Here is a 27,640-nt window from a genome sequence, read left to right as displayed (position 1 = left end):
GGAGTATAGCCAGATTTTTCTTGGTCATTCTAAATAGACTGATTAAAAGAGTAGGTTTAATATTTTCTTTGGGAGAACTAGCTGGTACATTCCCAGAGAGCTTGATAGTTTAACAGGAAAATTTCTGAAAGAAGGAATAGAAAAGAGATGCAAAATACATTAAAAAAAATTAAGAGAGAGAGACCAAACTGGTATGAGTCTGGAAAAGGGAGGTTAAAGCTTTTTGGTAAGTGAAAAGGACAATTGAATGTACAGAGTTCTGATTCCTGGAGCATGGACCATAAAAGGTGGAAATCTAAAAGAAAAATTACAAAGTGAAGGAAAGGACTGAATCAATATCACCATACATTCAAAAACTATATCGTTAGCTATAACAACTTCTTCCAGAGTAATACAATTTTTTGTTTTTGGAAGTGATCTGTTTACAACTAGAAAAAGAACGTCAAGACAAAGGAATTGGATTGAGTTTTCTCCCTTAAATTTTGAACCTGATCATTGCTTTCAGTGTTAGAGGATGTCTACAGCTGTAAACAATTTACACTCCAAAAGTTACAAGAATGAGGTTGAGTGAAATACTAGTAATACTGGAGAGGAGCCGGGAGAAAGGGAAGGTTAATTTGATATGTCCTGTAGTATCCAAGAAGTTAGTTCACTCCTATGTGGTAAAGAGAGATAAAATGTAACCAAAAAAAAGTTTTCAAAATTATCTTCTGTATCCCAAGTTTTTCCGTACTATTTCTCCCATCCAAGTACTAACCAGGCCGACCCTGCTTAGCTTCCGAGATCAGACGAGATCGGGCGCGTTTCCGTACTATTTCTATATAAATGTATCTACTGGAACTTAAAAAAATTAGTGAGACTAGAAACTTTTGCTGCATACAATCCTATATAAAATTTATCTTAACAAAAAACTCATATAAAAGTGTTACTTTTCAGCAGCTTTGCTTAAATAATTTTATTTCTTAAAATTGAATATAATTGTCATTAATAAAACTATATTTTTCTGGTGTATACCATATTATTTATTGGCTGTCATTAAGGGTGAAGATTTTGAGAGATGTAAAAGCTTTTTCTCACTTTAAAGATAGTTGTCAGAAATATAAACATGTTTGTTGTTGACTGGTATTAAGATATTTTTGTGGAAGACTAAGATGGCATGACTGATTTTAACATTAGCACTTAATTTTGGCTATTATCTTCTCCAAACACCCATTCCCTTCTTTGAGCAATAAAAACAATAATAATACCATAAATATTCTAATCAAATACTATATCTATTAATTCAGGTATGAATTTGCCCATGACTGTAATTTTGCTTGTGTTTAAAGAGAAAAAACATTTTTACAAATATGAGTACCTTGTCTTAAATGGTACTCATTATTTGTACTCATTTGTCTTTAAATGGTACTCATATTTGCCAAGTAGGAATGACCATAACATTATTAGTTTGAATATCTGATAAAAAAAAAGGGCACTAAAATACAATTTAAATTAGGCAGATAATTACTAGCATACTCCAAAAGGCAGCACTGAAATTATTTTTACTGATGCTTACATTGTGCCATTTTTTACTTCTAGTTCCTTTGAATGGGAAGTTGTTGCCATTATTCCTAGGCTCTTTCATTCAACAAAGTTAAGATAAAGACATATGTTTATCTTACTTATACATATAAACCATGTATAGTTTTCTAAAGTACATAGTTTTATATATCCCTTTATATGGTTACATATATAATTTATATATAATTATATAGGATATATATTTATACAAATGTATATATAACATATATATACCAGGAATTATAACATCAGCATATCACAGCTCACATAATTTCTCATTTGCTTTATCCACAATATACACACAGCAGTCTCAGAATAATAATACCAACACCTCCACCAAGAAAATGATTACTGTTTAAATTTGTTTGCAGGGGTTTTTTTTTTTGGTCAATTATCATGATTTAATAACTTGAAGTATTTAATCACTGTGTAGTTATGCCACTAACTGGATATACATGTAAGTTCATTTGTTTCCTTTTATTTTGAAGTTTTACAGATTGATTGTTTTTTAATTCTGCATGATCCCAAAGTTGAATATACTAAGCAAAATACACTGAAAGAAGTTTAACTTCTGTCCTGTTATCTCCACCCAATAACCGTAGTTGTTGTCAGTTTTATAGTTTACTCATTTATTTTAATATGTCATGTATTAAATATATGTACATGTGATATATTAAATATATGTGTTATCTAGTCATGTCTTTCCTAGGTAAATTGTAGCATGTTATACACTTTTTTTAAAGTATAGTTGACACACAATGTTACATTAGTTTCAGGTCTTCAAATCTATATGTTGGACAAGTCCGTCTGTTATGCTATGCTCACTGCAAGCATAGCTGCCATCTGTCACCGTAAGCTATTATAATATCAGTGATGATAATCTCTATGCTGTGCCTTTGTCCTTCTGTTCTTTTTAATACTATATTATTTTTAATACTATATTCTAGATATCACTTTTTATGGTCATGTAACAGAAATGTCTTCATTCTTTTTATAACTGGACAGATTTTGTTGTGTTAATATGCTACTAATTCATCCATCCCAATATTGACAAATATTTATGCTATTTCCAAGCTATGCTTTTTCAAGTTATTCTTGCAATTAACGGTATTGGGTATGAGTCCTTTTGTGTGTTCACCAGTTTGTCTTTGGTATATGTTTCTACAAAGAGTATTGCTATTGCATGAAATGGTAAAAGATATATTTAATTTTGCTAAATAGTGCCAATTTTTATGATATATGAACTTCTTTTATATTTCCTTCATAATTAGATCTAGATATGATCTATACTTTGCATTTGGTTGATACATATTTTAAAATCTCTTCATCTATAATCCCTGTTCTTTCTTTTTTCCTTCAGATTTATTTATTGATGTAACCACATGTAGAATTTCATTTCTTTGTCTTCCCTGTATTTCTTATAAACCAAAGCTATATTTTGAGGTTTGATTTGATTTTGGCAGTAAGTGTCCAAAACTTCTGTGCCAGAAGTGTTGCATACTTCCTTTAGGAGACATGTGGTAACTGGATGGCTCTCCTTGTGTGACATGATGTTGGTAGCCGCTGACGACTATATCTTGCATTCCTTAGTAATTAGTGTTACAGAAAATGATGATATTCTAAGTCTATTGTAATATAGCTGATTATTTCTTTTCCTCATCCTTTTTGTGTTTCTGTTTCTGGAACTATGATTAGATATATATTTTTTTTTAATCTCTACATGATCCTTCATATTCTGTAATCTCCATTTCATATTCTCCAAGTCTTTTATTTCCGGACTGTATTCTAGATTTTTCCTTTGCTTCTATTTTCAAGTTCACTTATTGTCACTTCAGCTTGGTCTGACTGCTGGTTAATCATCTCAGTTGGTTATCTACGGGTTAGCCACTTCCAGTGAATTTTAAAATTTTAATCATTTAATTTTTATATTTAGAATGTTGCTTTAAGAACTACTTGGACAACTTTCATAACCTTTTGATTTTTCTTGTACTTTTAAGACATTGACACACATTGAACTTACGTGCTTTTGGTCTGTGCAACTCTAATACATGAAGTCTTCCTAGTTTTTAATGTATTCTATTTTTTCTTCCTGGTTTCACTTATCATGTCACATGTACTCATATATTTGTTGTGCTGTGCTGTGTGTATGTGTGTATATATGTTTATGTACAGATCATTTGCGGGGGGACTTTATCTGGGAGAATTTTTGAAGTCTTGGGAGTACTTTCAATTCAGAACCATTTAAAAATAAATTTGCTGAGAATTTCAAGATTAGTCAGGTCATGGAAGTGATCTGAATCTCCTATTTTCAAGTTGACCTGCAAACTCATGCAGGTCCAGCTTATATTTCCATATTTTCAGGGAATATTTCTACTGTTAACATTTGATCAAGCTCAAGACAGGCAGAAATTAATTGATCATTTATCTCCCACACCGCAGGCTAATTCATCATTTACTTTTATTGTGAGGTGATAAGTATTTGGCGTTCTAGTTCAGCATGAGGATCTATGCTGTTGGTTCTAGGCTTTCACTTCTCCTGTGCCCTAAGATGTCCTCAGAATGGAGGTGCAAGGTTCCTGAATTTAGGAAAATACCCTTACAATGAAAGTTGACTTTAGCACTCTTCCTCCTTGATTTCTTAATTTCACTTATATTTAGCCTAATATTTCTCAGTTTCTTTACAGTTCAGCAAAACATCATTCTGTTTTATACCAGCTATTTAAAAATCTTATCATAGGTAGAGTTTTAAGGGTTATTTAGATCATTATGCTGCCAGAAAGAGGAAAACTGTTTCATGGTGTATAGAATTTTAAAGTTAATAGAAGTGATAAACTGTCCAAACCAAAGGACTCAGTGTCATGTGTCTCAAGTTAAACAGATTTAAGAATAACTCTTAAGATTTCCTTGCCTGGACTGTAAAACAGACAACCAAAAATATGAACAGTTTCCTAAATACATCAAACAGTTACTGCAATTGTTTGATTATCAAGGGGCAAAATAAGTTTTAAGGTTGACAAGCACATTGCAATGAATTAATAGAAATGTTTAATTTTCTAAAGGAAAGTTCTAGTTACTAAGTTACATTTGCTGGCATGTTAGATTTAGTAGATTAGAAACTAGAAATGATAGGGCTTGTGTGAAGGTGTAATTAAACGGCTGATCCAAAAGTTTAACAAGAGAGGTAACTCTTTCTGGCAAGGGAATGAGAGCTATAACTCAAGGTGTTTGTACCTACAATCTAATAGTAGAAACACAACTTTATAACACTTTGATGTACTTGGGGATCTTGAGATAATCAACATTTTTCTCTCCCCATATGCCTGTCTTAGCATATTTCTTTTAATTAATGACAAAAGTTACTGGTTACTGGGTCCAAAGTTATTATTTGCCAGCAAATGGATTTTCTAGATCAATATGCCAAATAAAACATCATCTGGTTTTATCTAAGTTTTGTCATTTCATTTTCATCAACAGATTTACTCTTGATGAGTTCATGTTGATTTATTTACCAATTTTGTATGACTCTGATTGCCAAGAATGCCTTCCTTTATCTCTGACAAAATTATATTCATAGTTGGGTAGCTGCTATGATTTGGTGTGAGATGTAGATTTTATTTTATTTTTTAAGATTTTATTTATTTATTTGACAGAGAGAGACACAGTGAGAGAGGGCATACAAGCAGGGGGAGTGGGAGAGGGAGAAGCGGCTTCCAGCCGATCAGGGAGCCCGATGCAGTACTCAATCCCAGGACCCTGAGATCATGACCCGAGCCGAAGGCAGATACTTAGTGACTGAGCCACCCAGGCTCCCTGAGATGTACCATTAAGATGACCAGATATGACCAGATCAGGGATGAACAGAATTTTGGATACCATCAAGCTAAATCCTTAAAAAAAAAAAAAAAAAAAAAGTGGAAAAAAAAATAAAGAACAATGCACAGTGATTTGTGAAACTTTCCCCAAAGTCATTCAATTAAGATATGGTTATGTTACCAAAAAAACCCTATCCACATTTTTGATGTATCACTGATTGAGCAAATCATAGCGTTTACTGTAAACCTGGTACTTATCAGGCCAGTGTGCTGAAAACTGAGGATAAAAGGTGAATAAGGCATGGGAACTGCTCTGAAGGAATTCACAGAGTTGGAGCAGTACAACTATAAAGAAATAGTTATGACTTTTGGTCAAAATAATTCTCATTATAGCTTTCAATGCATCCTTTCCACATTTATCACTGCAAAGATGAAAAAGGAGAAAATTCAAACACCAGAACAAAACAAGAACTGAGAAAACCTGTGCCAGACTTTTGAAGAATTGTAGACAATTATAGGGTGGGTATGTGAAAAAGTGATTATCAGCATCTGACTTATCCTAAATTTTGATAGAGGTTATTCTGAATAATAGCACAAAGATGGTTTTTGTGTTCCTTTTTAATGACATATACCAACCTCCTAGAGAACTGGACTTTCACTCTCAAGTGTGTTTCTATGAGGTTGACAGATGTTTGTAAATCCCTTGCTTTCATCCCCTAGTAAACAAGGAATCCAAATGCCAAAAATTTACTCCGGCAGGAAATTTTTGTGCAACACATGTGTTTGCATCTTTCTGTGGTGTGTGAGCTGGCAATGTAGCAGAAAATTAGGAAAAGTATAGTTCTCTTCCAAAAAGAATTACAAGGAAGTATGATGACAGGAAACCTAACAGTGCATGCTGGGAATTCTACCGTTTTTACATACTATGTGGGTGGATTGCATAACACAATTTAAAAGTATAAAGAATAATAACAAGTTATTTACATTTTAAAACTGTATTTGTAAATGTGTATGTTCTTTTTTTTTTTTTTAAGATTTTATTTATTTGACAGAGATCACAAGTAGGCAGAGGGGCAGGCAGGGAGAGAGAGGAGGAAGCAGGCTCCCTGCCGAGCAGAGAGCTGGATGTGGGGCTCAATCTCAGGACCCTGGGATCATGATCTGAGCCGAAGGCAGAGGCTTTAACCTGCTGAGTCACCCAGGTGCCCCTGTAAATGTGTATTTTCATAACTCTGATAACATATCACATAGTGATACAATAGTACATGAACATATTGTATAAATGAATATGTGTATTTTATATATCAGTTCATACTGAATATAACTTGTTGATGATTGCATAATCAAAATGTTTGGAGACTACTAAATAGAGAAGCTGAAAATCACGCAGTGAGGGAGGGGAAAAGTCAGTTTAAAAAATAGCCAACTACAGAGATGAGTTGTATTAGTAATTCTACAGAGCTTGTAAGGATTAAAGGGAGCTCTGATAACAGGCAAACTTGTTCCCTCTCACAAAGGCTGTTGTTTTGTTATGAAACAGCTTTATTGAGGTATAGTTCATAGGACCTGTAGTTCACCCATTTAAAACATATAATTTGGTGGCTTTAGTATATTCATAGAGCTGTGCAACCATATCACAGTCAGTTTTAGAACATTATTATCACCCAAGAGGGAAAAGAAACAAGAACCCGGCAGCCTTTAGCAGTCACTTCCCATTTCCCTTCAACCTCAGCAGTACACAAACAATAATCTACTTTCTCTCTTTCTATATTATCCCATCCTGCACATTTCATATAAATGGATCATAGAATAGGTTGTCTTTTTCTGGCTTCTTTTACTTAGTGTAATGTTTTCAAACTTCCTCAGTGTTCTAGCATGTATCAGTACTCCATTCTCTTTTTCACTGCCAAGTAATATGCCAGTATGGAGATGTACCACATTTATCAATCAGTGGGCATTGGGTTTTTCTCCTGTATTTTGGCTGTTGTGAATAATACTGTTATAAGCATTTGAGTACAAGTTTTTATGTAGGTGTAAGGTTTTTTTCAGTTGCATCTGCAGCTAGGAGTGGAATCAGTCACTGGGTCACATGGAAACTCTACATTTAACATTTTGAGGAACTACCAGACTATTTTCCAAAGCCGCTGCACCATTTTATAGGGTAGGATCTATTTCTTCCATATCCTTCGTGTCAACATTTGTTATTATATGTCTTTTTTATTTTAGCCATCCTAATGGGTATAAAGAAATATTGCATTGGGCTTCAGTTTGCATTTCCTAATGACTAAGATGCTGAACCTCTTTCATCTGTTTTGTTAGCCATTTGTATATTCTTTTGAAGATATGTATATTCAAGTCCTTTGGATGTTTATAAATTGGGTTATCTTTTCATTGTTGACCTGCAAGGGTTCTTTCTATATGCTGGATACTAGGCCATTGTCACATATGTGATTTGCAAACATTTTCTCTCATACTGTCTTTTGATTTTCTTTATGGTTTCCTTTCATTCATCCTGATTAAGTTCAATTTATTTATTTATTTTTGTTGTTGTTGCTTGTGCTTTTGACGTCACATTCAAGAAATCACTGCCAATGAGCACCTGGGTGGCTCAGTTGGTTAAGTGTCTGACTCTTGATTTCAGCTCTGGTCATGATCTTAGGGTTGTGAGATTGAGCCCTGTGTTGGGCTCTGCACTGGTTGTAGAGTCTGCTTAAGATTCTCTTTCTCCCTCTCCTTTTGTCCCTTCCCCCTCTTGCTCTCTCTCTTTCAAATAAATAAATTTTAATAAGGTAAATAATAAAATAAATAAATAAAATAAAAGTTTTAAAAAAGCAACCACTGCTAAGATCCAGATAATGAAGATTTGTCCTTATGTTTACTTCTAAGGTTTTATAGTTTTAACTCTCAAATTTAGATCTTTGATCTATTTTAAGTTTGTGTGTGTGTGTGTGTGTGTGTGTGTGTGTGTGTGTGTGGTGTGTGTGTGTGTGTGTGGTGTGTGAGGTAAAGTTTCAGTGATGTGGAATCCAGTTACCCCAGCACCATTGGTTGAACAGACTTTTTTTTTTAATCCATTTGTCTTCACAATCTTGTTCAAAATCAGTTAGCCATACATCTGTAGGTTTATTTCTGGACTCTCAATTCCATTCCATTGATCTATAAGTTTATTCTTCTACCATACTGTTTTTATAGGAGTGGCTTTGTAGTAAATTCTGAAATTGGGAAGTGTACATTCTCCAATTTGTTCTAATTTTTCAAGATTATTTGGCTGTTTGGGCAGATTGCACTTACATATGAATTTTAAAGTTGGATTTTTCATTTCCATAAGAAAAGGGTATTGTGATTCTGATAGTCCCTGCATTGAATCAGTAGAGTTTTGAGAACTATTGCCATTTAACAATATTAAGTCTTCTAATCTTTTGAGAATAGCATGACTTTATTTATTTATGTATTCTTCATCTTTCAGCAATGTTTTGTAGTTTTCAGTGTACAACACTTACACTTTCTTGTGTAAATTTATTACTAGGTATTTTATTCCTTTGGGTAGTATTGTAAATGGAATTTTTAAAAAATATCCTTTCATATTTTTTGTTGCTACTGTACTGAAATATACCTGATCTTGTGTTGTTCTTGTAATCTACAATTTTGCAGAATTTGTTTATGCCTCCAACAGATTTTATGTGGGATCTTTAGGGTTTTCTACATATGAGATTATTTCACCTGTGAGCAGAGATAGTTTGTATCTAATTGAGATGCCTTTATTTCTTTTTCTTGCCTAATTGCTCTGGTTAGGACCTCCAGTAAATGTCATATAAAAGTGATGTAAAAGTGGGCATTCTTTCTTGTTGATATATTAGAGAGTTGAGAAAGGTTTCAGTGTTTTATAATTGAGCTTTGTATTAGCCGTGGGTTTTTCATATGTACCTTTTATCATGTTGAGGACATTCCTTTCTACATCTGGTTTACTGAGTATGACTATCAGCAGGTTGTCAGATTCTGAAAATTGCTTTTTCTTTATCTATTGACATGATCTCCTGTGTTTTTTTTCCCCTATCTTCTATTATAGTGTTTGGTTATATTGATTTTTATATGTTGAGACACCTTTGCATTCCTGGAATATATCCTACTCCTTTGTGATATATAATCCTATTAAAATGCTATTATATTCTATTTTCTATAATATTGCGAGGGTTTTTACAATCATATTTAAAAGGGATGTTGGTGTGTAGTTTTCTTGTGATATCTTTGGTTTTGGTAGCAGGATAATGCTACCCTCATTGAATTAGGAAGTGTTTACCTCCTGTTCTGTTTTTGAAAGAGTTGAGAAGAGTTTGGAAGAATTAAATTAATTAATTAATTTGGAATTCAGTAATTAAACTGTTTTCTGGTTATGGGTTTTACGTTTGGGATTACTCATTTTTCTTTATTTGTTACAGGTCTATGAGATTTTCTCTTGACTCCGAGTCAGTTTTGGTAGTTTCTACATCTCTAGGAATCTGTCCATTTCATCTAGGTGATCTGTTTTTTGGCATTCAGTAGCTCGTAGTATTCTGTTATAATCTCTTCTTTATTTCTCTAACATTGGTAGAAATAGCCCTACTTTCATTTCTATTTTATCAATACAATTCTTGTCTTTTCTCTTCTCATTATTCTACTTTTAAAGGCTTCAGTTTTGTTCATCTTTTGAAGAAAAAAAACTTCGTTTCTGTATTGTTTTTTTCATTCTCTATATTGTTTATCTCGGCTCAAATCTTAGTTTCTTCTTTCTGCTAGTTTTAGGTTTAGTTTTTTTTTTTTTTCTTTTAATATAGTTGTTTTTTTTTTTTAAGATTTTATTTATTTATTTGACAGACAGAGATTACAAGTAGGCAGAGAGGCAGGCAGAGAGAGAGAGGAGGAAGCAGGCTCCCCATGGAGCAGAGAGCCTGATGTGGGGCTTGATCCCAGGACCCTGGGATCATGACCTGAGCCGAAGGCAGAGGCTTTAAACCACTGAGCCACGCAGGCACCCTTTAATATAGTTTCTTAAGGAATAAAATTAATTTGTTGATTTAAGCCACAAAAACCTCCTACTTTGTTTCAGAGGACTTCTTCCTGGTAAAGTATCTGGTTGCTCTAAACCTGTGTTTATCTTGCAGAGTTCCAGTAGGTAGATTCTGACAGTTTTAGCAAGTTTTCAATTTCTGAGCTCCAGAGTTGCCTCTTCCACTGTTTTTGCTGATGTTCTTTGGTTCAGAAACATTTTGCATTCATTTGGAATGGACATAGGTCTTTTCATAGGTCTATGTTAACTTTTCCATCCTCTGTCATGATAAGGTCTAAAAAGACCTGGGCCACTGTTAGAACAATGACATAAGGCTAATCACACTAGATGAGTGAGAAGTGACTAGTATGTTGAAGGCTTTGCTAAGTGCATGCCCTACCAGGAGTGAAGGAAAAATTCTACCACGTTAGTAAACTTTTAGCATGTAGGATAACCCATTCAGGTTAGTATATCTTGCATCTCCCACCATGATAAAAGAAGCATAACTGATCTTTTTGTCATTTGTAGTAATTAGCTAGCAATGTTGTGAATGGTACATAACTAGATTACTTATTTGTTCATGGGGTTTGTGGATAATAGTCTTATTTGTGCTTATTTATATTTTCTGGTCTCTTTAAAATAAGTATTTATTATGTTTTAAGTATTATTTTTTTAACAAAAACATTTAAGTTCTCATAAAATTAATAAGAATGAGTGGGTAGACAGAAAAAAATTTGGACATGTAATTTTTCCCAAGCTGAAATCGAGATTCTTTATCTGTAAAATAATGATTTGATTATATTAGTTGTTTTCCAAAGTGCTCCTTGGAGTCTGGGGAGTTTGTGGATGACCTCCAAGGGCTATTGTTGGAGGAAATTAGATGGGAGGAGAGTTTCCAAGTGGGCAGGTTTCCAAGTCCTCCTCCAAGAATTAATGGGAAAAGTTCCACTTTTGATATACATGACTTCTGTGTAATATATATATATATATTTTATTTTTAAAAGAATGAACTCCATTACTTTAAAAACCTTTTGAAAGCTAATGTGAAAATAATTTACTTCTGACTATACACTGTCAAAATATTAAAATATAATTATTATTTTGTTATTTTTCCAATTACCTAGAACATCATCTGAGCTTAGCTTGAACAGTGATTTGGGGAATAAATAGAAGACAAATGCATTGGGTTATGGGTATTTTAAAACTTTTAATAATAACATATGTTGCTGAGTCCATGTAGATTATTCTAATTAAAGTAGTAATATGCATTAGTTTCAAGTTTTAAGATCTCAAAGATATTATAAATAGGATACTGATAAATAAGACAGTTGTCTTTGAGGTAGTTTTCAAGGTTTCTAGAATCAACAGATAAAGGAAATTGTAAACACAGAAGGTACCTTATTATTATTGTCTTGTATTAATTTCTATCATTTAGCGAGAAAGGTAAATTTTTACTAGTTTGAACCAATAAGAATGCAACTTTTTCCCCAAAGTTTTATTTAAATTCTCATTCATTAACATATAGTGTAATATTTGTTATAGGGGTAGAATTTAGTGATTCATCTCTTACATGTAATACGCAGTGTTCATCATAACAAATGAGGAATGCAATTTCTATTTGAAGAAAAAAAAATATGGTTCTGTTGTTATACTACCAAACACATTTGGGAAATATGTTAGGTAATATAAGCCTAGTTTTAATACTTTTATTTTCATACATGTAGGATTTAGGTGAAATTATACTTTTTTCTTTGGATCATTATCAAAAAAGTTTTCATTTTTATTGATTTGAGACATTTTGAAATCATGAAAAAAGTCAACATACACATTTTTATGACCTTATTGTATAGGGATATACCAAAATAAGATTGCCTTAAAAACATGAACCTCGATTTCTTTTCATTCTTCTTTCCCATAGTATTTTGAAGTCAGAAGACATGCCTGGGTAATGGCAGATATATAATGAAAACTCTGGGGCCTTTATTTAATTAGCTAATTGTAATATATATCTTATTATTATCTAAATTAAAAGGTTGTTTTGTATATCTTTTGCTTTTGCAAAACTTCAACTCTCTTACTTTCAATAGTTGAACATAAAGAGATTTGAATTCATCAATATCAATTTAACCAGAATTCAATAAAATCCTGAGGGACATTTACTCTTTTTAAGTGTTTAGAATAAAAAGAATATCATTCATTTTTTTCATATTGCATAATTGAATCTTATGTTATTATTATTGTTACTATTATTATTATTACACTTTTTTTTAAAGTGTTTACAATGTGCCAGACTCTGGATATCATTTTGCAAGTTTAGAATAATCCTTATAACAACAGATTGGCCAGTTTTTGCAGATGAAGTGACAGATGCTCCGGGCAGGTTGGTGAAGTGGGTACATTTGTTTACCCTGCAGACCTCTCTCTGAAAGGACCCCTGATGAGGGACTTGTGAAGGAGAGAAAGCCTGTTTCCAGAAAGGATTTCCCACTATGGTGTGTGGGTGGAGAGCAGGTGAGCAAACTCTAGACATCCACAATCTTTTAAAAAATGTATTTCATTTTTCAGTGGATTTCTTTAGTATGTTTCACTAGCAGTGGGGTCTCTTTTCTTTATTCTTCAGTGGCTTTTGTAGTCTTGAATTTTCCTGAAACTTTGTTCTCCTCTCCCTGTCCTGGGTGCTCATGCTTGGAACCCTCCTCAGGGAGATTATCTACTTTATTTAATAGCATTTCTTCAAATGGATAGACCTAGAAGGAATGATGCTCAGTGAATGAAGTCAGTCAGAGAAAGACAAATAACATATGATTTCACTCACAGGTGGAATTTAAGAAACCAAAAAAACAAACAAAGGAAAACAATGAGAGAAACAAACAAAAACAGACTCTGAACTATGGAGAACAAACCGATGGTTGCCAGAGGCTACAGGGTGGGACTTGGGGGAAATAGATAAAAGGGATTAAGAGTACATTTACCCGTTTACTGTGATGAACACTGACAAATGTATAGAATTGTTGAATCATTATATTATATACCTGAAACTAATATAACACTGTATGTTAATTATACTTAAAAAAAAAGTTAGGACATTTCTCCTGGCATTTTTCTGTCCTTAAGTAGCTGTTTCGTATGTGAGAAGGAGAAACTAGGTCCCAACGCCCTGTGGTCAGGCAGGTAGCGCAGGGATGATCTTGGTGATAAATACCCCATAGGTTTGGGTTTATGCTGCTCTTGGATTCCTCCAGACACTCTGGCAAGATTGACTTTTACCTTGTGGCAGCTTTCTCTTTTGGATGTTGTATTTTGTAGTTTCCCCCACATTGTTTTGCTGTCATCAGATTCAGTATGCTTTTGATGTTTAGAAATTTCCAGAAATGTCTTGTCAGATGTAAGCCCTCTTTCTCTTAATTTCAGTACTGTTATGGGTTTATTTTTAATTCAACAACAGCTACATTTTTGCCACGTCAGTGGGATACAGCATGTGAGGCAAGGAAAACATGTATTTGGAGTCCATTATATTAAAGTCTCCTGATGCCATAAACGAGTTTTAAGTATCTCATCTCAGGCTTAACAAAACTGATACTCAAGACTGTGCTTCATGTTTTGCTCTTTCTTGAAAAGAAATTTTATAACTATACTAATGGTGCCTTTTTTTTTTTTTAAGATTTTATTTGTTTATTTGACAGACAGAGATCACAAGTAGGCAGAGAGGCAGGCACGAGCCCCCCGCCCCCCACAGGCTCCTTGCTGAGCAGAGAGCCTGATGCTGATCCCAGAACCCTGGGATCATGACCTGAGCCGAAGGCAGAGGCTTTAACCCACTGAGCCACCCAGGCACCCCACTAATGGTGCTTTGATCATTGTGTTGTTTTCTACTATCTCATAGGATTTCTTTCATTTTTTAATAGCTTTGGTTTATTTCCGATATAGTCTGTTTTAAATATTTATTAAGAGATTTCAAGCCTGGTTAATAGTGTGATAATAAAGCATGTTACAAAAAGATTGAGGTTAATTGAATATAGTACTTTAAAAATTCATGCTTCATAATTATAAGAGATTTGATGTTTTTATTAGAATGTTTACCACTTATAGAGATCCTTATAAGATAAATGATAATTTTCTATACATATATATGTTTTTATTTCCCAGATTTTCCTTCAGTGACATTAAGTACAGGGTCTATCATAGGCAATGTACTGGGGTTGAGAACAAACCCATATTTCTTAAGACGTGACTCACAGTTTCTTTAAAACAGTAGATTGTGCTAGGAAGCATTACTGTTTTGGTATTTTTTTTTTATTGCATTTTGATCATAGCTGGAATATTATTACCAAAAAATGGAAATCCCTTACAATATAAAGAAATAACTTATTTTTTTCCTTTCAGAGTTCAGGTAATTCTTTTTTTACAAGAATTCAAAAGGACAGATTAGCAAAAACAATGAATTTTGGAAATAGTTAAAGAAAACTCATGTTATGTGGAGAAAATAATTTCATAAACTATTAGCAAATAATAGTTTACTGCTTCCCAGAATATTTATTAACATTAATCAGAACAATTATGCATTGAGGAGGATTAGTTCTGTCTGGAATGAGATGATTTAGCAAGGTTATCCAATGATTATAGTTTTAAGGATTCAGAAATTAAATAGATTTACTAAATCAGTTTAGTAAAACTAATTTTTCTCTTTGTGGATCATCTTTCCTCCATTTGGTCAAGAAGTTAAATTATAATTTAACATAGTTCCTGAGTAGAAAATTACTTTCCATTCATACAGTAAATGTTTAGTTGTATTCTTTTGAGGAAAATACAAGATGTTTGACCTTAGCAGTTTAGATGTATTAAGGAGAAGAATTTTTGTTTCTTTGTACATAGTGTTCCTCAAGCTGAATTAACTAAGAAGCGTTAATGATAATTCTGTAAAACCAAGTTAGAGATGGGTTTCCTATGTTATACATGGGTTGTAACATTTTTGTTTTCACCTCTTAGCATTTGATATCCTAATGCATACAGCTGCTTGAGTGACTGTGTTTGACGGTGTGAGTAGAGTGGTAGTGTGTGTGTCGGGGGGCGGTGGGGGTGGTGATGGGGTAGATATTAAGGCACTCAAGGTTAGGAAGATAAGCCTTTGAGGTTATCTAGTCGCATTTCCTGACATATGTATATGGGGAAAAACAAGGCTGGGAGGTGGGTCCCTTTCCCCAGGCCACAGCTGACAACTGGTTACTAGCAGAGCTAGCTGTTGTCTTAGCCTCACCTTTCACTACTCCATCACTCTGAACAATGAACTCACTTGATAGCATTTTGCCCCCCAAGAACGTTTTGGCAACGGTCTGGAAATGTTTTGATCCAACGTCATAGTGCTGAGCTTGAGAAATCCCTCCGAAACAGGATGTAATCACAACCGTTATTAACCAGGGAAGAACATTAACCATTTACTTCTGCTATGAGCTTGATCAAATCTCATGACTCATTTTTAATCCTTACTATGTTTTATATATATATATATATATATATATATATATATATTTCCTTATTTAAGAAGAAAGTATTTGTCTCTGGGCCATTTTCTCATAAGTAGGTATTCCCAAGGAGAGTTCCTGAAATGTCAGTTGCAAAGATAAATTCATTATAATTTCACAGTCTCACGAAGATGAATTTTTCATATACTTATTATAACTTAAGTAAAAAATCTAGATGGTTTTGTCAGAGCCTAAGTGTTGATGCCAGAACAAAATCACAACTTCAGAACCAAACTGCTTCCTTGCAAGACATTTTCAGTTACTTTGACAGTTAACAATGCTTTTGAATAATTCTACAAATATTTTTAAAGCCATTAAAATTGTAGCAATTAAGATTTAACAGTACAGCTGAATTTAAGTAGTGACTAAGGTCCACAGAAGATAATTTGTTTGTCTTACTTTCCATTATTTCTCTATCCTACTTTGTCAGTGAGAGGCACATATGTGTGATGTTGCCACTATTAATTCTTTCAGCATATGAAGGTAAGAAAAAAACCTAATAGTAGGAGATATTTAAAAATCACCATATATGTTTTATTTTAGAAGTGTATCTTTCAGATTTTTGTTTCCTTCATTGCTTTTCCAGAACACCCATTCACCCATCATTTATGCACTTGTACCTTCATTCACTTATCCATTTATTTGCTTATCTGCCAAAAATTAAAAGACAAATACAACATTATACCCTTAAAAATTTATAGTTCTCTGAGGAAACAAGTAAATAAGTACATGAATATTGCCGTTGATTGTAACATTAACTTCCTGTGGGAATCAGGAGAAGCCTCAGAAAGATCATGAAAAATAGCTCTGAAATTAGGTAAAGGTTACTGTGAAAGTTTTCAAGCTTAGGGTTTCTTCTGAACTTCCCCAATGAGCTGATAGAGATCCTGAGTAAAATCAGTTTTGATTAATATAGTCCCCATTGTTTCTCCAGTTAGATAGTGTTATAAATTTCTATGGGCTTATAGTTCCCAATTTAATAATAAGGCCACAGGAGAAGACTGATGACAGTGACTTAACCAGGTAAGTTCTCTTTTCTTCCCATCACCAAAAGCCTGCATGAGGCTAGTCATGGTTCTGGCTGTTTCTGCCATTCTTGATGTGGCATTCCTCTGAATTATGACTTCAAGACCTTAAGATCAGTTCATGCTTCTCCATCTCCAGCTTCCTATCCTTGTTCAAAGAAGGATAAAGAAGTGAAATGGAGAGGCATCCATATAAGGAAGACAAAACTTTTCAAAAATTCTTATCAGGCCTCCACTTCTGTTTTACTGCCAAACTGTACCACATAGTTAAGTATGTCTGTAATGGGAGTCTTGGTAACATAAGCTTTTTTTTTTTAACTATAGGGAGGAAACAGAGAAATAATGCTAGATAGGTAAATAGCAGACTTTTGACAGGGAGGACCTAATATATAAATATAAAAATAAAATTATATATAAATATGAATATAAAATTATATATAAATATAAAATATAAATATAAAATTAGAATCCACACATTAAAAAAATCAGCTTTCACTGATGTATGTTGAGTGCCATAAGATATTGTGAACTTGCCAAGAAAGTATGAAAATTCCAAGGCTGAATTTTCTCCTCCTTTTTTCTTATGCTCCCCTGCTGTTTATGGGATATGGAGTATTGAGAATAATGAAGGTGTTGTGTGTGTGTGTGTGTGTGTGTGTGTGTGTGTGTGTGGTGTGTAAGCCATGGTTGCAGTGTACCATTTGAAATAAGATGGGGACTTAGATAATTTTGTTCCCGTCATTGCTGGTAGGTCCTGTCTGTCAACAAAGCATTTGTGAGCCAGACTTGGTAATAAGCACAAAGTATGAACTTTCTTTTCAGGAGAAGTGAGGTTGTGTGGGAAAATGAGCTTTCACTTGACAAAGTTTCAAATGAGAAGATGCTTACATATATAGTTAGATTTTTCTGATCTACTAGTAGTTCATAAACTCGAGAATAAAACCTGCTGTGGGGAATCAAAAATCTGATTGGTGTGGGCTCAAAAGAGAGGGAAGCGGATGAAATGGCGACAGAAATGGACAGTTCGTTCAGGTTTTACTCTAGGAGTAGTTACTATGTGTCAGGGTGGAGTGGTATAACATCTTGGGAATAATAAAAGGGTTTCTAGCTTGACAGACTGCATGGGTGGCAGCATCATTATTTAAGATCGAGAATACAAGACACAGGAGAGGTTTGGAAGAAATGTAAGAGATTTGCTGTTTGGGAATTACTGAGGGATTTAAATGGCTCTTAGTGCCCGTTCTCATTAGACTGTAAGAGATCTGGATCTCAAGCTTGATAAATGGTTATAGACTGACCATATGTATTTGGGAATTAAATGTATATTAGTGTCATTTCTAGGGCTACCATAACAAAACCTGGTGGCTTAAAACAATAGATATTTATTATCTCCCAGTTCTGGGTGATAAAAGTACAAAACCCAGGTGTCAGCAAAGCCATACTCTCTCTAAAGGCTCTAGGGGAGGGTCCTTCCTTGACTCTTTCTAGATTCTGGTAGTTGCCAATAATCCTTGGCTTGTAGGAGCATCACTCTGGTCTCCGCCAGTGTCTTCTCATGGAGTTTGCCCATGGGTGCCCATATCTAAATTCATCTCTCTTTATAAGGACACCAGTCATTCATTGGACTAGGGCCCACCCTCCCTCATTCAGTTGACCTCATTTTAGGTGGATTACATCTGCAAAGACCCTATTTACAAATAAGGTCACATTCACAGCGGTTGGGGGAGAGGACTTCATTCAACATATCTTTTCAGAGGACACAGTTCACCCCACAATGATATGTGTAGACAAAGAAGCCACAAAAACAGATGTGATCACCCAGACAGAGGATGTGGAATGAGAATAGGACCAGTGGTAATCCCTTGGAAGTACTCCACTTTAAAGGAGAGTAAGCTAATAAAGGGAGGGAGGATATAAAGACATGGTATAGTCAACAAGGACAGAAAAAGTAATCCAGAAAAGTTTCATTTGACAAACGTATTGTACAGATTTGATAAGAGGGTTAAAAGTCTTTCAAGATTCAAGTAGCATAAGTACTAAGAATAGACGACTGTAACTCTGCTAAATATGGAGAGGAACAAGTTTGGGAACAGATGAATAATTTAGGACAATTGTAGCAATCCAGACAGATTATGATGGCTGCTTGACCCAGGATGTGGCTGTGGAAAGGAGAGGACTGGGCATATTACTGAAGTAAAGTCAAAAGGAACTGGTACTGGCTTGGATATAGACTAGGAGTCAGAGATGACTTCCAGGGTTTTTCTTTAGCAAACTGCAAGACTGAGTTGGCATTATTGAGAGAAACAATGCAGTGAATCCATGGAGAGAAGATTATTTCAGTTTTAAATATGTTGATGACATATCTGTCATATTTTCTAGTGGCAGGGTCTAGTGTGTTGATGCATATTAGTGTCAGAGACTCAGAGGGGATTGAATCCAAACGTAGCTATGTGGAAGTTGTCTGAAAAGAAAAATGGTAATTCAAACCATGAGAATGGATGACATTATCCAGAGAGATAGTTGATTTACAAGGGAATATACCTGTTGTACATGGAGGGATGGGGAGAAAAGAAGCACCACCAAAGAGACTGGGGAGAACCAGCGAGAAAGTTCAAGAGGAAGGCCAGGAGAGTGTTGTGCCAAGACAGAGAAGAGAGCCTCCGTGTCCCAGAGCTATGAACAGTGGCATCAATGGGTGCGATGACAAGCAGAATGAGAGCTTAGAGGAGTATATAAACTATTGAAAAACCAAAATATGCATGTTGTGTGAGTCCGTGTGTGTGTGTGTGTGCGCGCGCGCACGCACACAAGCACGTGTGTTTGCAGAGAGTCATTTTTGTGCTTTAAAAGGAGTAGGTGGCAAATTAAATGGAGTTTTTGGTTGGAAAGAAATCTTTTAGTCACCTGACCATGAAATGGAGGCAAATTGTACCTACAAATGAAAATGACCGAATTGATAGGGAAATACACAGACATAAGTGAAATTGACTAAAGCCTTGGCAATGTTTAAAATCCAATGGGGAATTCCAGACAGAACAGAGTTCAGAGGAAGAGGAGAGAGAATGGCGATTGAGCACATCTCCCCCGCCCAAAAAAACCTGGGAAGGGAAATCCGAGCTCAGTGGGTTGGTTCCCATTCTGTGGGAGAATGGTCACTCTCTGTTGCATTGGGAGGTAAGAGGAAGAGGATGCTGTTAACTGGAAATAGGTGGCAAATATGTTATCAGCTAAGAATGATCATCCAAATTAAGGAGGGGAGAAGAGTAAAATGACTTACAGACGTTAACTCTAACTCCAAATGCTGTGTTCATGCTGTTTATAAGAACATGCTGATTGTGTTTCTTCTGTCCTTGCCTCTTTCTTTGGACATTCAGTGCTGGTAGTATCAACCAGAGAAGCTCTCTTTTATGTGGTCTGCTGCCACCCCTTTGTCAGAGCTTCCTGACAGCTGTGTCCTGTCACTGAAGGTCACTCCCTTCCTCCCTCACCCCAGGGGCCAGTGAATTCTCCCTGGGGGGCGGGCCCTCTGGAGATGGAGCTCCCAATTCCTGCCACATGGCTGAAATCCAGGGCTTTGATATTCCGTTTTTGTATCATGATTTGCTTGCTCAAATATTTTATTAAGTATTCTTTTTTTGCCAGTCTACTAAAAATCACATTGAACCAATGGTATTTCCTATTGCTCCTGTGATCTGTAGTATAATCTCTAAGTCTTGCAGATAGGTACTTTGTTTTTTTTTTCCTTCACCATTTGAGTTTTCTCTATTAATATTACAAGTTACATCTATCGCTATTAAATTTACATGTTAAATTTATATGTTAAATTTATATGTTAAATACTTGTGGATGAAGGGATGGTTATTTTCTTCCTTTTTCACTCACAGTACATGGTTTAAAATGGTTGGCGTTGGGTAGAAAGCTTTGTATAGCGTACTTAGTTAGGGAACATTAAAGTGATTTCATTTTGGTTCACTCACTTGTGATCCAAAGAGGGTGTTGTGGTATTGGTTTTGATAAAACCTCACAACCAATGGGAATCTTTTTCGAGTTAGTGTGGAGGGGCCTTAATGCTGGAAATAATCCTGTTGGCCAGGACCCCAGAGCTATACAGATGAGAAAAGGATGCAGGAAATTCTGTTGTTTACACATGTGTCCTGTAACACTGAGCCGCTGGAGCAGCCCAGCAAGCCCAGAGGGTAAGATGCCTAATAACCTTGTGGTTTTCTATTTAATTATTATATTTTCCTGCTGGAGCAGAGCATGTGGTATTCTCGGAGCAAAGAAAAAGACAGTTGCTTATAAGATGCAGAACAAAACTACTGTAGGTCTGGGAAACAGAGGGATTTGGAGTTTCTTCTTAAAGTGGACTTGATTCCTTCCCTCTTTCTTCCATTTTCCACTGTTGGTATTATTTATCCTGACAGCTTGCCATACTTCTCCTGTTTTTAAAAAATAACTATACTAAGCAAAACTCAGGTAAGAATTTCAACTCTAAATTTAGACATTCATAGATTATGTTGATATTAAAACTTTGTTTTGTAGTTCCAAGTGAATACGAGTTAGTCAATATGTTTGAAGTAATCTATATCCTTAGAATTTTTTAAAAATATAGAACTGTTATGCGAACCCTCATATTTATGTCTCATGCATTCAGAGTTATTTTCATTTTGATGGATAGCCTCATGCTGAATTCCTGTTATTGTTAACAGAAAAGTATATTTCAAACTTAGGACTAATATTGATTTCCTTATATAAGTTACCTGGGTAGTATGGAGGAAATAGGGCCATAGAATCAAATAATAAAATCCTGTAGATAATAAAAAAGAAATGGATCTTTATATGGAAAGTAATTATAGAACTAAAAGGGAAAAAAAAGATCTCTGGAAACCATTGGGAAATATTTGTTAATGTTTTCCACAAAGATAAATTATAAAATGAATGTTGAGTGGGTATGTCTATTGAATAGAAATATAATAAAGATATTTAAAAACAGACACATGTAAGTAACTTATGCAGTTGAAATACACAATGATATTTCTTGATATGCTCATTTATACCAAGACTAGTTCTCTGTTTCCTGAAATCATGCAAATATACTTTTGCTAATACTTTTGTGGAATTGGGTTTTGTTAAAACTGTTGATTAAATGCCTTGCTTTTCGTCATTTTTTTGTTGAATATCCTTGCATATGCATTAAATATTCCTGAATTCTGACATTTATCCACATTTTTACATAACCATTAGATTGAAAAGGAAGCTTTAAAAGCTAGAGATACAATATCTGTGTAATTTTTCTGTGATTTTGCAAAATTGATTTAAGGTATCAATAAATCTATTTGCATGACATTCAGAAAAATGCTTTATGTGAATTGCTTTTTCCCCCAAAACTTAAAAAAAAATTAGTTTTCTTGTAAAATGACAGATCATATAATGGTCTCTCTTTTGCATTTTTCATGTTTTTGTTGGATTCAGTAATTGCTTGATCACTGGGACATAGATAGCTTCTTGGTGCTTTGCTACAGTTGTGACCTTGAAATTTATGAGCGTTTCCTCTAATTACTAGAGCCACAAATATAATGACAGTGATTCTTTAAAATTAAAAATGATATAAGGACAACTTCTCTTTGGAGAAATACCATTTCTCCTGGGTTGATACTGCAAAGTTAATTGAAATTTTCTATAATGGCAAGACCTTCAAAAATCCTCTTTTTAGCAAGATTTCATAGAAGCCTTGAAAGAAAAGTCCAGCTTCCTGAGCTGAGTCTTGAAAAATCAGTAGAATTTAGATAGTTGTTAAAAAGCAAAAAGACCATTCTACTTCGCAGTAATAGTTGAAGCAGAGTTTTGAGGCATAAATTAATATGAAACAAGGAAGGTGAGGGGTGAGCCTCACTGGAGAAGAAAAGAAATGCACCACTGTGAGTAGCAGACATTGTGCTCAAGAGTGAGACAAAGTTGTGAGGTGCAAAACTATATACTCTGAATACACAGAGTAATTTTTTCCCTATATATTGTACAATGGGGGCAGTTGGGCATTTCTGAAGCGATGGGGAGCACTTATTCCTCTTTGGTTTGTCATCGTCGTCATTATCATCACCACCACCGCACTGCCAGCAAATAATAGCATTTCCTATGTGTAAGATAATTTACATACTTATCTATAATTTTGATAGTTGCAGAATAGAATGAACTTCATTTTACATATCTTCATTTTACACTTGAAGAAATTCGATGTTCAGAAATGTTAAATGATTTCTCTAAAGCCACAGATAGACTAAGTTCTGGAGCAAAGATTCCAAATAATGTCTTTCTGGCTCCAGAGCTATTTCCACTCCACTCCACTGGTATTTTAGGAATGTAAGTCTGGCAGAAGTTAAGCAGAGTGGTTTGGGACGGCATTGGGGTAATAGAGTGCAGGGAAGAGGCAGTGAGACAGCATTGTAAACGGGAGCTAATCCCAGTTCTCTCAGGTGACCCATTCTTACCTGTGGGAATAGAATGAAGAAATTGAAAATAAGCAGTTTTTATATTTAAATTGGCTGTTCTCACATTCAATTCATGCTTTCCTCTCTTATTTTCTTGAACGTTGTATTCAAAGATGTCTTTTGATTTCTCAGAGGAAATTTAACCACTGATTTTCATCAGATATCACGTATTCATAAAAAAATGCATGCAGTCACTGGAATTGATACTGGGAACACATTGGGACTCTTTCATTTCTTTTTGATGTGTGATATGAATGAATGCTTAGTGACCACACCTCCTTAAAATTATGGGAAGACTCAACTGTTATCAAAGAAAAGTATCATGTAAGTTTTATTTGAATGGGTGAAGAATATATATAAAATTTATGTTGCTAATAGATAATGTGGAGTGCAGTATGTCTGTAGTAAAAAGAATAAACCCTATTAACATTTTTACTCCGATATCTAACCTTAAACATATTTTACTTTTCTCTAAATAGGTGTTTTATAAAAAATGTATAATTATATACATGTATATATATATATATATATATATATATATATATATAAATAGTGTCTATGCTATCATTTGACAAATGTACTATCTACTATTTTGCAAGTTTATTGCCATTTAAGTAGGTTTTACTGGCCTTTTTTGCCATATGCCCAAACAGATGAAGATAGTTGAAATGTAAAGATCCATTCCTTTAAATTGTCATTACTAAAACACTAAGTACATTTGTCAGTTCAAATACTGTCATCACTGACTTTAAGACATTTCATTTTAATTAAACAGGTCTAGGCTGTATTCCATGATTTTATAGACGGCCTTTTGCATACTCAGGGCCTGGTCCTCAGTTTGGTCCTCAGTGACCTGGTCAGCTGTAGGTGCACAATTGTTATCAAGTGTACTAAAGGGAAACTGGGCTTCTTATTGGAGGGAAGCAGCCCATCAAAGAAAAGGTAGGTTGTGCTCAGTGCCATTCCATTAAAGTCATAGCTTTGCAGATTACTGATATTTTCATATAAGTAAATATCTGGGTGATTTATGTATGATGATATTTGCTAAGAGTTACTGTTATATATAGAAAAGATGAAAAGATATTTGATATTAAAAACTGATAGAAGCAATTTTTGATAGCTGAAAATAGAAGAACCCCTTTGAGTAAAAAACATGTTCATTGCAGAGCTTACAAATGGTATCTTATAATCCTTGTCTTCACATTTGTAGAATTAAGGCTCCCCCACCCCCCAAAAAAAAATATTAGTGCTAGAGCACTTCCACATCAGAGGCAGACCCACCAGGGCAGAATGAGGAGCAGTACTCAGTGAGGTAGGAGGGAACCGGGAGAGAGGAGTCTTCCAGAAGCTAAGTAAATGAGTCTGGAAAGATGAAATGGTCAGTTATATAATATGCTGCTGATTGGTCAAGGAAAATAGGACTTAACTGTTAATTAGATTTTGCAATACAGAAGTCATTGATTTCCTGTTTTTGTAGAGATCTAGGCTTGAAAACTGATAGAATGAGTTCAAGAGAGAATGAGATGGGTGAAAATACCTTCTAAAGATTTTTACTTAAAAAAATGCCAGATAAAAGTCATGGCCCCTGTATGGGGATCAAGATGATTTCTGTTTTTCAGGCCATATTATAGCATGTCCATTTGCTGATGAGAATGATTTAGGAGAGAGTTTAATTTGGTTAGGTAGGACAGAGAGGACTGTGTTTGTATTTGCAGGAGCAAAGTCTCTTAGTTAGAGGGGATTCAGATGGAACATACAAATGGGAAGTTTGACCTTATGGGCACGGATGAGAAGGGGAAAGTCAATTGATAGGGGAAATGTAGTAGGGTTGAGTTGGCAGTACTAAGGGCTTATTTGATATTCAGAGTCAAGAACAACTGAAGTGAGACCTGAAACCGAGCAGTGTTTTCTCAGAGTATTAGCAGGTGCTCAGATGCATTTGTAGAGCAGGCAGATAGTTGGATGCCAACCAGAATTGGAGTTTTCTAGACAAGTAAGGTTAAGAGAATACCATTCTAACTGAGGGTAATTTGTTAGTAATGGAGCTTGGAAAAGGGAGGGCAATGTTGATATGAAGTAGGTGGTAAATAGAAGGTAATGGGGTCAATTAATAGGACATCCAAGTTGAGTCAAAGAAGAGAATTTTCAGGACAATAGGAGAAGGTAATCAGAAAGGTGCTTAACATTGAAATGGGAAGAAATGCTAGTATGGTAATAGTGCCTAGGCTGTATACCAGCCAGTAGGTGGGTGAGGTAAAACCATTGGAATTAATAGGAACTGAGAGATGAGAATATTGTAAGGATATTGCATGTGAAAATATTTTGGACATTAAATTAGTGTTTCATCCCTGAAAACATTCCATTACCTAACCAATTAGTACCATAATTGGTTTTACTAGATACATCTTATGTTTTATTAATAATTTTTTAAAAATTTATTTAAGTGTGAAAAACTACTCCTGTTACAAAATACATGGAAAAACACAATATTTTATGTATGGATTTTATTATGGCAGAAGATAAATATCCACAACTAAACACTAATTTTAATACCCATTCCCATACTGAGACTCTAATTTTGTTAATAATTTCATCCACTTACCTTCTTGCTACTTTTTTAACATATCCATCACCTCATACAGTTACCAACTTAAAATTTTTTAACTAAAGCATAGTTGACATATAATATTAAATTAGGTTCAGGTACAGAACATACTGATTCAACAATTCTATACCCTTTGAAACGCTCACCATGATAAGTGTATTACGGTATTATTGATTATATCCCCTATGTTGTCCTTGCTATTTTTAATGATGTTTTGGTTGATCTTACAGAGTACTGTATGATAGAAGAATCTTCAGGAAAGGATAAGGTATAGACAGAATTTTTTACATCTAACAAATTGTAAACTCATGATTTTTCTAGATAGTTATTATTTTGCCAATGTTTTGAATAAAAATTTAGTTATAGTTATTAATGATGTTCAGAAACATGAATCAATAATATTATTCTTGGGCTTTAGTTCATAATAAAACTGATATTTTAACAACTATATATATTTTAGTATGTAATAATTATTTTTGTCTAAAAGCCCCTGCTGTCTAAACAGCTTCAAACAAATGGGGTTTCTTTTAAAGCTTAGATGAGAATGTTGAACAGTCCTATCCAGTGTTTCAAATAATGCCCATTTTACTTGGATGTGACTACTGCAGCTCCTTCATTATGTGACCAAGTGGCAGAGAATGAAAATGTCCTGTTCGTTTATATTTGAATGGCAGCCATAGCTCTGATGTGTGTTTAAATTATCAAGAGAATGCATTTTTTAAACATATATTTTTAAATTTATTAGCAGTCATCTTCATTTGAAGCATAGATAGGAAGCCTCTCTAAGATAGGGAGAAATTTGGTGAGAACACACTGAACACGTTTGGAAAAATTAAAACAAAGTTTTCTATTTCTGTAAAATTCTCTTTGAAAAACACTTAAATTTCTTTTGGATGTTCTAGAGTGGAGGTGTCCAACAGAAATAGAACTCAAGCAACATTTGCAATTTAAAGGTACATTTTAAAAATTAAAAAATAGGGGTGCTTATGTGGCTCAGTGGGTTAAGCCTCTGGCTTTGGCTTAGATCATGATCTCAGGGTCCTGGGATCTAGCCCAGCATTGGACTCTGCTCATCAGGGAGCCTGCTTCCTCCTCTGTCTCTACCTGCCTCTCTGCCTACTTGTGATCTCTCTCTCTCTGTCAAATAAATGAATAAAATCTTCAGGAAAAAGAAAAAAAATTTTTTAAATTAAAATTAAAACAAATGTGACATTGATTTGAATAATATTTTTTACTTAGTATCTTTATTAAAATCTTAAAATATAATTAATATAAAATTAATGAGATAGTCTACATTTTTATTTTCCACACTGTCCCTAATTTAGACTTAGAGTGCATCTCAGTTCAGACTACCTTCACTTCAAAAGTTTGCTCGATCCATCAGGCTTGTGACTGACCTATTAGACAGCACAGGCTATAGTACTTCTGAATAGAAACAATTGCTCAGTGCTCTCTCAGCAAGTCTAGGTCATGTTGAAGGCATTAGATTTATCTTCTCGTTGTAAATGAAGATATGTGTTCAAGTGACCATTCTAAGAAACAGATTTACCCCAGGTTTTCTGATTCTGAATCCAGTGTTCTCTGATTTCCGCTCTACCATTCTGATGACGG

General features: G+C 34.4%; 1 protein-coding gene across 3 annotated transcripts in view; it reads left to right on the top strand.

Annotated features, from left to right (window-relative positions):
- The window catches only part of CCDC102B (coiled-coil domain containing 102B), a 203,624-nt gene that overhangs the window by 42,214 nt on the left and 133,770 nt on the right, over window positions 1-27,640 (top strand). The window contains exon 1 of one of the 3 annotated variants that reach the window (XM_047696564.1): window positions 21,055-21,135. The exons of 1 other annotated variant lie outside the window; for it this stretch is intronic. In XM_047696564.1, coding sequence (XP_047552520.1) covers window positions 21,062-21,135 — 74 coding nt within the window. In that variant the 5' untranslated portion in view covers window positions 21,055-21,061. One more of the 3 variants, XM_047696566.1, reaches the window with a different exon arrangement.

This window comes from Lutra lutra, chromosome 12, assembly GCF_902655055.1.
Source record: "Lutra lutra chromosome 12, mLutLut1.2, whole genome shotgun sequence".
NCBI classification, from domain to species: Eukaryota; Metazoa; Chordata; class Mammalia; order Carnivora; family Mustelidae; genus Lutra; species Lutra lutra.
Note: the sequence above shows the minus strand (reverse complement) of the source record. Positions and strands in the feature narration are given on the sequence as shown.